Genomic DNA, 13,046 nt, shown 5'->3' with positions numbered 1-13,046 from the left:
CCTTCTGCCCTTTCAGGTTCCCAAGCCCTTCACCATCATGGCATATTCCAAGAAGATGTTATCAATGTCATGAAAGCTTCAGTGTGCTGAAGCACCTCTGCTATGGAGACCGGCTGAGAGATTTGGGGTTGTTCAGCCTTAGAGCCTTGGATAGTTTAGAGCACCTTCCAGTACCTGAAGAGGCTACAGGAAAGACGGGGAAGGACTTTTCACGAGGGCATGTAGTGATAGGACAAGGGGTAATGACCTTAAACTGGAAGAGGGGAGATACAGGTTAGACATTAGGAAGAAATTGTTTCCTGTGAAGGTGGTGGGACACTGAGCCAGGTTACCCAGAGAAGCTGTGGTTGCCCTTTCTCTGGAAGTGCTCAAGGCCAGGTTGGATGGGGCTTGGAGCAACCTGGTCTAGTGGGAGGTGACCCCACCCATGGCAGGGGGTTGGGACTAGGTCATCTTTAAGTTCCCTTCCAACCAAAACCATTCTGTGATTCTCTGAATGTTATCTACTCCTTGCTGGGTTTGTAGGGTGTTGCTTATGTGGCTTGAGGGGAAGATAAGAAAAGGAGTGCTTCCAAGAGCATCATCTTACTCAAGATAAAGATGGATAATTAATAGAAATCCCCACTAATGAAGCAGTGCAGGGAACAGGCCTTATCAAGTTTACTCCCTGAGTGAACTGGTTTAGCCAAGCTCAAAAAGCCACAGGAGGAAGACAGTGAGCTTGAAACAATATAAAATAGCAGTTTTGAGCTTGGAAGCAGGTGCAGCAAGAAAAAGTGGCATCCTTCATGCTTGTCTGACTCTTTCCAGCATCCTTCAAATCTCAGGTCTTAAGAAGCTGAGGATATAGTCTGGGTGAACAGAGGTCAAATTCTCTCTTTTCTTGCTGATAAACCAAGGACTGAACAGAAGTGCTGGAGCTGTGTGAAGATTCCTGTTCTCACGGTGCCTGAAAATGAGCCTGTGGGGAGGAAATCTGGTGGTCTTGGACATCTACCCAGCTCTGCAGACCTGAAAAGCACAGCTGGCTGCTGTGTTGGGGTCAAAGGACCTAGCACCTACTGGGAATTTGCTCTGTGATCTTTGCCACAGCACTCTCTCTCTGTTTCTTCTCCCTTGTTATAAACCAGGTTCAGTCAGTCTACAACAGGAGAACAATAAAAACTGAAATTCAAGTACTTCTTAAGACTTCAGAATCTGGAAAAACCCTTTGGTGCAGAGAAGCCAAACACTTCTTTAATTGTAAGCTCACCATGTATTAACTTCAATCAGCAGCCTTTGGAATTGGACCGAGAGCTTTACAGAGCTTGCAGTAAAGGCAGAGATGTCCCTTGCAGGGCTCTCTGGTACATCTCAGTCTCCGAAAAAAAAGGGGTTACATAGTGACAGATTAAACCAAATCACTTCTACTGAAGATATTTATTCAGGTAGACCAATTGTCATGACCTGAACCACATCCCTACATTGCATCTCTGGACAGATCCTCCTTTTCTTCACGGAAATTCTCTTCCATAAGAAAAAGCAGAAATCTGGCCAGTTCTGCAAGGTTTCCAGATTGTCAGCAGCCCAGCTAAGTGACAAAAGTGCACATACAGATCTGCACAGCTCATGCATTTATATTTTTCATAGGTTTTTCCAAGCTTTCTCCCAAACTCTGCAGAGTGAACATCACTGCTTGCTCCAAAGGACCAAGCCTGGCACCCGACGGGACATTTCTGCCTACACAGATGTGCCCAAGGACCACATGTAGAGCAGCACATGACAGAGGGCAGGAGCCTGGGTGGCAGGGTGCAGTCAGTGCAGTGTCCAGGAAGGGGTTTTCACAAGAGGGCGCTGGGTGGCTGTGGCTGGTGGCAGCACTCAGGCTGCCAAGTGTCATTTTTTGAGGCTTGCAGGGAACAGCTGGCTTTGGGCACAGACAGGTCTGGGTGATAAGAAGGCCAGGGCAGGTTGGGGTAGGAGCCTCATGGAAGACAAGGAAATATGGCCCTGAGGGATGGCTTTCTACCTAAAGCTATGACTCCACATCCCTGGGGCACAGACTGCAGAGACCTTCCCAAAACCCCTCGTGAAAGGGGCAGAAACAGGCAGGTTATCCACAGGGTGTTCCCATCCCCCAGGTTCCCCATGCATACTCCATCCTCACCCCAGAGGCTTTGGGATACCCTGACCTGCCCCACAAACTCTGCTTCAGCTTGCCCAAAGGAACTGGGATGAGAGTATCTAGAAAAGGTGTCCAGTGGCCACAAAGTGAGAGGGGTCACCCACCAGTGACTAGGCAATAATACGGGCCCTGAAGGTAAGAGAAGAAAGACTGGTGGTGTGGTGAAGCTGGAAAAGGTTTCCATTCTTCTTAATCTGCCTACAAGGGTACTAAAGCAAAAGCTGACTTTTGCTCAGCTGACACCATAGGACTGCCCCTGTGTCCTACAGCCCCTTCCCCGACCTGGCCTGGGTGTCTGTAGAACTCATCTGGGCAGTACAAGACCTTGGAGTGGACCAAGAACAAGACAATCTGGCTTATTTCAGAAATCTGCACCAAAACCACCTAAATTGGGCAGACCCAAGGAGTTGAAACACCCCTGGCATCTCCACCTAGCCAAGGTCTTTCTGCCTCATCCTTGCACGCAGCCTTGCCCCACATGTGTGGTGTGATCTTGACTTACCAGCCTCCTCTGAGGTTTGAACAAGGGCCTGTTGATGCCATTCATCTTGTGGTAGAGCCCACAGGCATTGCAGAGGTAGTGCCCCGTGCCATCTCTCCTCCAGAGTGGGGTGGACATGGCCCCACAGTTGACACATTCTCGCCCTTCTGAATAATCATCAAAAAATTCTGCTGCCGTGATGGGAAAGAAGGGAAAAGACTTGGTTAATTGGGCAGCTGTACATTTAATTTCTGGTCCAGTTCTCCATATTTGAGCCCAGAAATGACATTTCTAGAAATCACAAACATTCAGATTTCATAGGGTGCTTCCTTTCTCAAGGAAGCCTGTGGGATTATTGGGAAGCAAAATCCCTTTCCCTGTCATACAGTGTTGGCTGCAGGACTTCTGTGGCAGCAGGGATGTGCTGGGACACGGATACAATGAGACAGAAACAGAAACCTCTCCTTCTGCTCTGACTTTATCCAGTTTTCAAGATTGGACACAGCCAGGGCAGGGAAGGAGACGTGTTTACAGTCAAGACCATGAACAAACCCAAGCCTGGAGCCACAAAGCAGAACTGCCCAGACATCAGGTAGCTTCCCCAGCAGCTCTCTGTGGCGCTTCAGTAGGTGTGGGCAGGGAAAGCTATGTCTATACCTCCTACTTTCCCTCACCCAGCCCTTGATTGCTCCCACCCAGCCTCTCTGCAGAGGGGAAAGGCTGCAGGAAGTGAGGGGTTGAGACCTTGATGTCCCTTTGCTCTTTTCTCTGCATGAGCAGTGGCTCCTAAAACACAAGAATTCGCTCAGACAGTTGATGGGCATTTATAAGTAAGTGTCACAGACTCAGCTTTTGATGGAAATCTCCTCTGTGCTTGATGTCACTCTCCAGGGCTTAGTGCATTGATTCACCACGTTCCTGGTTCACCCTGCACCAGGGCCCAGCTGCAGGTGTGATGTGAGAGTGAGGACAATTGCTCTGGGCTGGGCTAGTGCAATCCCTATGGCTATGGAATGTCCATATCATCTGCAAGGTGGTGCAGAGTCAACATGGAACACCTCGATTTCATCAGCATTTGGAAAGACCAGGTCAGCTCACCCTTGGATTCAATGCCCTTGAGAAGCCAAAGCCATCACCTAATAAAACATAAACATCAGCTACAGGCCTTACTGAGATGTAAATACAGCTGCACTCAGCTGGCACAGACCTTGAAACTGTGCATTCCTGATGGTGATCCCACCAAGAGACTATCAGCTATGGAGTTCAGCTTGGGGATGTATTTCTTCTGTTACAAAACCATTCCTTCCTGCACACTGACAGGTTCTGTTGACATGACTCCAAAAAGGGAACACTAGTAAAATAATGGAAGAGAAGAAGAAAATTACAGCAGAGGGCTCCATTACATAATGCTGTGTCCAGTTCTGGAGACACCAACACAAGAATGACATGAAGCTGTTGGAGCAAGTCCAGAGAGTGTCCTGAGGATGATCAGGGGGTTGGAGCACCTCTGCAATGGAGACAGGCTGGGACAGTTGGGGTTCAGCCTGGAGAAGAGAAAGCTTAGAAGAGAAGACCTTAGAGCACCTCCCAGCACCTGAGAGGGCTACAGGAAAGCTGAAGAGAGAATTTTTACAAGGGCAGGGAGTGATAAGATGAAGGGGAATGGTCTCAAGCTGAAAGAGGGGAGATTTAAATGAGATCTTAGGAGAAATTCTTTGCTGTGAGGTTGGTGACACACTGGCCCAGGTTGCTCAGAGCAACCTGCTGCTTCATCTCTGGAAGTGTTTAAGGCCAGGTTGGATGGGACTTGGAGCAATCTGGTGTTGTGGGAGGTGTCCCTGCCCATGGCAGGGGGTTAGATCTAGATGATCTATAAGGTCCCTTCCAACCCAAATTATTCTGTGATTCTATGATTAGTGTAGGCTGGGAATAAACCAAACTGCTGAAAAAACTCCAAACAGACTGCATCACACAGGAGACATTTAGAGAACTTTCTATCAGGACTTTCAGCCATTAGAGACCAGAATAACTCTTGAAATGTTATTGTGCATCTTGCTATCTTTTGTGCTTGTTCACCTGCTTGTTATATGAGTATCTCAGCTTTCTGCTAGAAGACAATAGTTCCTCAACCAGCAAACTACTAACATTTGGCTTCTTGCCTGCCTGTGCCTCAATCCCATGTGGATCCTCTTGTATCTACTAAAGGTTACGTTCAAACATCAGCCTTATTTTCTCTTTTCTCCAGACTATTTTTGGAAAATCTGTAGGAAACTACATAACCATGAAACAGCCAAAGGACTGAAAAATTACTAAAGTGGCGCCAGTAAAACAGAGACACAGAGAAAAAAAATCGCATGAACTTAATTCTCCCTAGAAAACCAGGCTAAAAATGGCAAGAGAGGAAATGTGGCCATGGGGAAATACTAGAAAACAGTAAATTAGTGTAGCCAAGGGGCTTTGGAGCCAGAAAAGAAGGGATCCAGCAGCTAAGGAAAAATCTCATTACCTTTGAGCAATTCTGATGGTTTAGGAAAGATGAGAATTTCTCCGGGTGATTTTTGTACACATGAATTCAGTGATTCTGTAACCAAAATGCCTCACTTTCCCCTTTAAAATCACCATTGAGCCACAGCCAAAATCTAGATCAAATGAACTTCCTTTGAAAAGGGAAGGATTGGAACAGCTGGTCAGGAAAGAGCTAATTTCCTTGAAAAATCTCAAGAAAGGAAAACATTTCACTTTTTTTTTTTTTTTCTGTCTTAGAAGTTGTTGAGTTTTTCATTTCTCATTTTCCAAAGAAAAAGCCAAGCAATTTTTGTGAGAAAATTCCTTCTTTGAAAATAATTCAGTACAACGTTGTTGACATAATCCAGGGAGAATTCAGCAGAGCAGAGGAAATCCAAAGGTAACAGTTAAAATTCTTGGCCAATTTGAGTTGTGTTGGTGATTAATTACAAAGTATCATAGAATCATAGCATGGTTTGTGTTGCAAAGGACCTTAAAGACCACTCATTTCCATCCCTGCCACGGGCAGGGATCAGGTTGCTCCAAGCACCATCCAACCTGGCCTAACGTCTTTCCTGGATATTTTTCCTCCAGAAGAACAAAATCTGAAAGCTTTTAATCATGGCAATAAAAGAAAATTTCCTGACAGTCAGAAATGCTAAGAGTTGGACTAGCCCTTGAATAAGAAAGTCCCTTAAAACAGATCTGATACCAAGAAATATCAAGTATGGCAACACTTTTGCTTTTAGAAAGAAACAGAGGACATGGAGTTGAAACCAAGCAGAGCAAAAGTCTCTTCTTTTCTGACAATAATCAGATTTGCTACTGAATATTGGGTGTTGCTTCCAAAGAGTTTGTGGGACACCCAGCTCCATTGTCCACATTATTTTCACTGTTGGTTTGGAATCAGACCCCCACAACACCAGTACAAAGCAATCTTGACACCTGCTCTCCTCTTTCATCCATATTTGTTTAAGTTGTAGCTTTCACCTACTTTTTGGTGGTGTTTTTTTTGTTGTTTTGTTTTGTTTTGTTTTAAATTTCCATGGGATTTGGACTGGAGCTTCTCTCTGGAGGGACTTTCATTGGTTTAAGTTTCAAAAAGTCCTCTTCTGCTTCTGTAGTAAGAGCATTTATATGATTTTCCCCTCTCAGCTGCAGACAAAGGTGATCCTTATGAACATTAATAAACAGAAATTGCTGGTTCTTGAGTGGAGGAAGGAATAGACTTTGTTCTCAGGGCACACATGACTCTCCCTAATCTCAGCCCTCATGGGATAATATCAGATGGGTGTGCCCCCTGCATGCACTACCCAGTGCTGAGTCAGAAGATGACATCTGCTGAGTGCCACCTCATTAAAACCATTTCTGGAGCCTCATCAGAGCAGAGGAGCTCCTTGACTTCAAGAGATCTCACGTGGAGGAGAAATATCTTCTCTTGCTTTAAAGAAGGGCAGTGAAGCTGGTGAAGGGTCTGGAGCACAAGCCTAACAAGGCTGATGGAACTAAGGGTGTTCAGCCTGGAGAAAAGGAGGCTGAGGGGAGACCTTCTCACCCTCTGCAACTGCCTGAAAGGAGGTTGTAGGGAAATGAGTGTTGGTCTCTTATCCCAGGTAAGAAGCAACAGAATAAGAGGAGATGGCTTCAAGTTGTGCCAGGGGAGGTTTAGACTGGATATTAGGAGAAACTTCTTCACCAAAAGGGTTAATAAACACTGGGACAGACTGCTCAGGGAGATGGTTGAATCACCATCCCTGGAGATGTTTAAGACATGTATAGATGGGGTGCTTAGGAGCATGGTTTAGCACCAGGCTTTGCAGAGTTAGGTTAATGATTGAACTTGATGATCTTAAAGGTTTTTTCCAACCTAAACTATTCTGTATCTCTGTGATGCTATGAAAATACACTTGATGTTGAAGGATGTGTCTTGGACACTACTGGATACTGACTCAGAGAAGATGATGTAGGCTTAACACATGCTCTTTGGTGACTAAAAGGCATTTGGGCCCCAATGGAGAAATGGAAGGCAAGAGACTGGATCTGTTTCTAAAAGAGGTGCTATAATTTCACAGCATCCCTAAACTCAGGGATGAAGTTGCCAAGGAGAGCCTTCTGAGCTGACCTCCAGGCCACACAGCTGCTCTTGAGAACGTGAGGGTCTACAAAACCATGAAAAAGTATCACCTGAAGAGCTGCAGCTGGTGAAGTTTTACATGGGGGAGTGTCCAAGAAAACCCAAATATTCCCAAGGCTCAGAGCCCACAGGAACTGTGATCCACCAGCAGCCTGAGCAGTATTGGGCATGGAGGTCACTGAGCTTCAAGTGCACTAATTGTTTAATTTGCCATTGTTATTAATAATGGGGATTAAGGCCTGACAGAATGGAGGGTCCCCAGGAAAAAAAACAGCAAAGCTTTTTCTTGACTTCTGTCTTGGGTCTGGAGCTCTAAATCCTGGCATTATGAGATCCCCTGACACTTATTCCTTGTACTTAGCAGCTGGGAAAGGAAACGTTTATTCAGGCAGCAAATTGCTTGAGCAGCTCCCGGAGGGCCCTGAACAATGTGGGGGGAAGGAAAAGCTCCCCCAGTCACACTCAGGGCAATAATTTCCGTTTTGTGGCACAGGAGCCGCTGCCTGATAATGGAGATTTATGAGTCTATCCGGTGACCTCCGTAATAGCCTTTCTGCTGGAGAGATTTACTCCCTCTCCCAAAGCCAGGTATGGCTGGGGATGGGACAGAGTTGAGGAATGGATAAGGTTTGCTGGGCAGGCTGGGAAGGACACCAGCCCGTGGCTGGAGTAGCCTCATGTGCTGAATGGCCTTGTCTTCCTCTTTGAATGTGCAGCTTCCCTGAGTGCATTTGCCCAGCCCTTACCTTGGATAATATCAGCCTTGGGATCATTCAGTCCTTCTTATGGGTTGGGTCCTTGGTGTTGTCTAATGCCAATGGCCTTCTGCTTTCCTTGGGGACAAATTTTTTAGCAGGGACTGTAGTGATAGGACAAGGGGTGATAGTTTTGAACTAGAAGAGGGGAGATTCAGACTAGATACCAGGAAGAAATTTTTTACAGTGAGGGTGGTGAGACACTAGCATAGGTTGCCCAGAGAGGTGGTAGATGCCCCATCCCTGGAAACATTCAAGGTCAGGTTGGATGGGGCTCTGAGCAACATGATCTAGTTGAAGATGTCCCTGCTCACTGCAGTGGGGTTGGATTAGACGATGTTTAAGAGTCCCTTCCAACCCAAACCATTCTGTGATTCTGTGGTTCTATGATTAATTCTTCATAAGACCCTACCTTTAGTCCATGAAAGACACTCTCACATGAGTCTACATCATGAAATCTTGTTGAATGACCCAGCTAATGGAGAGGATGGGTTGGGTCCTGTCCCTATCCTGATCACGAGCTTGCTATGTAGGAGATATTTTTCCCCTCACACCTACTGTTTACAAGGACTGCAAGGTCTCCAGGGCAGGAAATGTCACTTCTGTGTTGCACAACAGTATCCTAGTCTTGGGTGAGGCCTTGAACGTGCTATTGTCAGAAATACTTTCCACAATGGGACATTCAGTCCCAAGGGAGCCAGGAGCAGCTCCTAAGTGGGTCTGGTAGGAAAAAAGCATTCTTGGGTATGGCTCTTTGTGTCTCTTAGGCATTGGGAGTGGTCCTCCACATCCACCGGGTCCACAAATATCTGCTGGTATGGACAACAGAGGGATCAACAAGAAAGCAGACCTGAGCACCTCCAACCAGCCCACACCTAAGGGCAGTTCTTCCAGCATGACTAGGGGATGACAGCATCTCTGACCAAGGACCCAAGCTCTGAGTACTTTTGCCTTCTCAACCGGGAGAATCAAATACTCTCTCTAGTCAGCTGGAGATCAGAGGGAGGTTGCCCGGGGCTTGAGTGTGAAGCATAGCTTGGACCCCCACTCTGGATCCTTCCACCATCTCTGCAAACCCCAGCTCTGCCAGCCTGCCAGCATGGCTCTTCCTAGGTCCAGACCTTCTAGGTTTTTTTTTGACTTTTCTTTAGAAACCCTAAATCTGTTAACCTTGGAGAGATCCTCTTGATCATGTAAACCTGAGGGATCGGGACCCAAAGGAATAATAACAGTAAAAACACTTCTGATAGAGAGGTTTTGAATCTTTCAGTTCAGAGTCAGCAACCAGTTTATTATTTTTTCTTCCCAAATCAGCCTCTAGAAGGGGACAAAGACCTGCATTGGCTTGAGGCACACTCTCTTGTTGCCTCATGAGAAACAGCAATGATGTTGTCTACCTTCTTCTGCCCTCCAGCCCCCTCCTGCTCTCACCCATCTGGGTGAAGAGGAATGGAAAGAAACTTCCATCAATATAGCACCAGAGTTTTGTTTACAGCTGGAGGGTTATTTAATATCAACATTTGCCCCTGCAGAAGTGTCTCCTCAACTCAATGAAGCAAGTCAGCAAAAAAGAAACTGTCCTTCAAAACAGCCAGGCACTTACAGGCTCTAAACAGACCCTGAGAGCAGTTTTCCCTGTAGAGAAGCAGTTTCCTAAAACAATTTGTTATGATAAGAGGTGAAAGCCACAGTCCTGTGTATACACGATTCCCAAATGGACTCTCAGGGGCACTCACAGCTGACACAAAGGACATTGGCCCCCTGGACACATGGACACCCTAGGATCCCACCCAAGCCACCTACACTTTCTGCATCAAGGGACAGCCACGATAGCACATTGGGGGAAAACAGGATTTGCCATTCCAGCTGCTCAGGTTGGTTTGTCCCAAATTCCATGACTGTTTCCACTAAAAAGTGACAGTGTGTAAACCCTACCTGCAGATCACACCTTTGGGGGTCCTTTTAATAAGTGTTTTGCTGCAGTTAGTGGAGCTGAAAGTCACAACTCCTATTTATTTTACATGGGTTAAGATTCTCCCATGAATTGTCTAAGTTCAGAAGCTGAAGCTTTCAGAAAGTTTCTGGTTGGATCACAGCAGTTTGTCCAATATGGTGGCAGGACAGGGCTGAACTGGAAAGGAAAGCAGCAGCAAAAAAACAAGAAGAGACAAAAGACACACGGACAGGGATCAGAAAGTCCATGTGCATTATTATCTTACCCTTCATCTACAAGAGCTGAGGATGCTTCTGTAAAAGCAGGTTCTGCCCATTGTCTCTTTTTCTCCCTCCCTCTTCTCTGTCTCCCCTCAGAGAGAATTTGGGGGATATTAATGCAGGGCCCCCCTATTTTAGAAACTACTGGGACCTGGACATGGGGAGAGCAGGACAGTGTGTGTGTGAGTAGTGCCCATCACTGGGTTGGTTGCCGGTGGGAATGTGGTTCCCTACTCTCCTCTAATCTTGATTAGCAAAGAATATCACCTTTGGGATTGCTGATCTGCAGGAAATAGAGAGCGGGTTAAATTCCCCAGTGTTCACAGAGTCACAGAATTGTTCTGGTTAGAAAAGACCTTGAAGATCATTGAGTTCAACCATTAACACAACTCTACCGGGTCCAGTGCTAAACCATATTCCTAAGCACCATATCTACATGTTTTTCAAACAAGTCTGGGGATGGTGATTCAACCACCACCCTAGGCAGCCCATTCCACTGTTTACTAACCTTTTCAGTGGATCTAGTGTCTCATCTAAACTTCCTCTGGTACAACTTGAGACCATTTCCTCTTGTCCTGTTAACTAGAAACACCTTTTCAAGTAAAATGCATCATTGTGCAGCTTCACAGAAATGTCTGGACACTGTCTCAAAATGTTTTGGGGTTTATCTGACACACCTGTGGTGGAGAATATGGTTGGTTACCCAGTTGGCTGCCTACACCAAACACCTTTCCCCCAAAAACCTAAAGACCCTACTTCAGTGCTTAGGAAACATCCAACCTACCGTCGAGCTGAGCCACGTGTGGCCTTCAAAAAAGCAAAGAAATCTGTTTTTTTCCTTGCATCATGAAACACCACAGTGAGACTGTTCCTGTGCAGCCCTTCACAGGCCAAATGTTTCACGTCAACACACAGGGAACATTGTGTCCCTCCTCTGCACAGCTCTCTCCTCTGCCTGCTGCAAGCCAAGGTCTATGGCACACACCCTTGCCAACAGCCAAGAATACTCCTTTCCTTCATGGTTATGTTTTCCCCAGTCTGAAGGCCAGTGGAGGCAAAAGCAGCCAAGGGACCAGCTGAGATTATGTGCAAGGGGAACATGATGAGAAGGCTGGTCAACCCCTGGGCCTGGATTTGAGCTCAGTCTTGGCTCTGCAAGAGGCTTCCCTTCAGCAGAGCTTTTCATCTCCTTGTGACACTATTCTTCCCCTGTGAGAAGGAGCAAAGGCTCTTCCCTGCCTCACTGGACAGGGGCAACAGGCCAACTTTCAAAGGCTACAGTCATAGATGTGGAGACAAACAGTGAATGGAAGAATGGTGGGTGGAAATGGTCTCCATGCTTCTAAAGCAGCTCAAGACATGGTCCTGGGGGACTGGCTAACCTGGTTGATTGGAGGAGCATTGACATCTCTCCAACACATCAGATCCACCAGATCCCAAACCATCAAGTCCAAAGGTTGTACCAGAGCTGAGTGGAAAGACTGTCAACCCACATGCTGAAATACTATGTCCCACATCCAAAAGGTGCACAGTTTGCTGTACAGGAGACAGGCACACCAAAATCCCCAAGGATGTAGGGTGCTTTTGGTTGGAGCACTTGCTGGCAACCCCTTTGATAGCAACCTAGTGTCTCAGCATCTTCTGCTGACTGTTGGGTTGTGCATGAGTGAATTCCAAGGTCTGCTTTCTTTTGCTGGGATGCACACCTGATCCCACCCACCAAGGTGACCTCCCCTTTCTTACCTCTACTTATAATTCTTACACTTGTAAATATCTGAGGCTCTTCTGATAAACAGGAGATTCCTCAGCTTATCAACTGTTTAAATACTTTTGACAAAGCTTAGACTATCACAGACAGCCCAGGGAATGACCAGGTTGGGGCAGAAGGCACCTGGAAATGGTCTTTCCCTCTCTTGACAAAGCAAAAACAGCTACAGCGTTTTCCTCCTTGAGATTTGGCCCTACCAGAGGCCCTTCTTTGGTTACTGTGGGGGGAGGGAGGATGGGGAAAAAAATGTTGAGGGTGAGAAAATCTTGGGATTTGCAATGCCATGATCCTACCTGGGCAGTTGTTTCCTAGTTGGTCACAGGCAATGGATCAGCTCTGACATGTGCAGCCATGTCTGGTGTACCTACAGGGGACCATGTGCAGCTGTGGAGGCATGCCAAGCTGCTGCTCCATGACTGAGCCATGGGAAGTGGCCTTATGGTTACTGGGTAACTGGTGAACTGGGGCCAGTTACTGGATAACTGGTGAGCCCCATCCCTAAGTCCAACTAGTGGGGTCTGGCCACTCTTAGACCCCAGTCTACAGTGGTCACACTGAAACTGCTTGCCAGGATCTGCACCTGCTGGGGTTAGGATGAGATGGTCTGTGCTCAGGCCATGCCAGGGACCATGCTAATGACTGCAAGACATGGTCTGTTGGGTTCCTGTGGCTGGCATCTGGCACTAATTCATCACCAAGCATGACGCAGACTTCATGGGTCCTACAGAGCAGCTGATGATGTGGCACTTAGGGATGTGATTTAGTGGTGGACTTTACATTTGGGTTTACAGTTGGACTTGATGATCTTAAAGGTCTTTTCCAGCCTAAATCATTCCATGGTTCTATAAGCTGAAAATTCTTAAACCACAGGAACCACCTGGTTTGTGGTCATACTTACTAATGCAGGATCTGTCTGTCCAGTGGTGACCATCTGTTTGTCTAGAGGTGACTACCAACACCCAGGGGAACCAAAGCCAGGGCCAGCTCTGGATCCAGGGAAACTGGTGCTGTTTGGGAAGACATCA

The 13,046-nt window shown here is 46.7% G+C and overlaps 2 protein-coding genes across 6 annotated transcripts in view; one reads left to right on the top strand and one right to left on the bottom strand.

The window, feature by feature from the left end:
- LOC127382597 (gallinacin-13-like) overlaps positions 1 to 13,046 on the top strand; it is a 592,294-nt gene that overhangs the window by 71,639 nt on the left and 507,609 nt on the right. The gene's annotated exons all lie outside the window — the stretch shown is intronic.
- GATA4 (GATA binding protein 4) overlaps positions 1 to 13,046 on the bottom strand; it is a 33,931-nt gene that overhangs the window by 7,805 nt on the left and 13,080 nt on the right. For 2 of the 3 annotated variants that reach the window (XM_051614400.1, XM_051614402.1), the window contains exon 3: positions 2,667 to 2,836. In XM_051614400.1, coding sequence (XP_051470360.1) covers positions 2,667 to 2,836 — 170 coding nt within the window. The remainder of the gene's footprint in view (positions 1 to 2,666; positions 2,837 to 13,046) is intronic. The other variant, XM_051614401.1, reaches the window with a different exon arrangement.

The sequence above is a fragment of the Apus apus genome, chromosome 3 (assembly GCF_020740795.1).
Source record: "Apus apus isolate bApuApu2 chromosome 3, bApuApu2.pri.cur, whole genome shotgun sequence".
Lineage (NCBI taxonomy): Eukaryota > Metazoa > Chordata > Aves > Apodiformes > Apodidae > Apus > Apus apus.
Note: the sequence above shows the minus strand (reverse complement) of the source record. Positions and strands in the feature narration are given on the sequence as shown.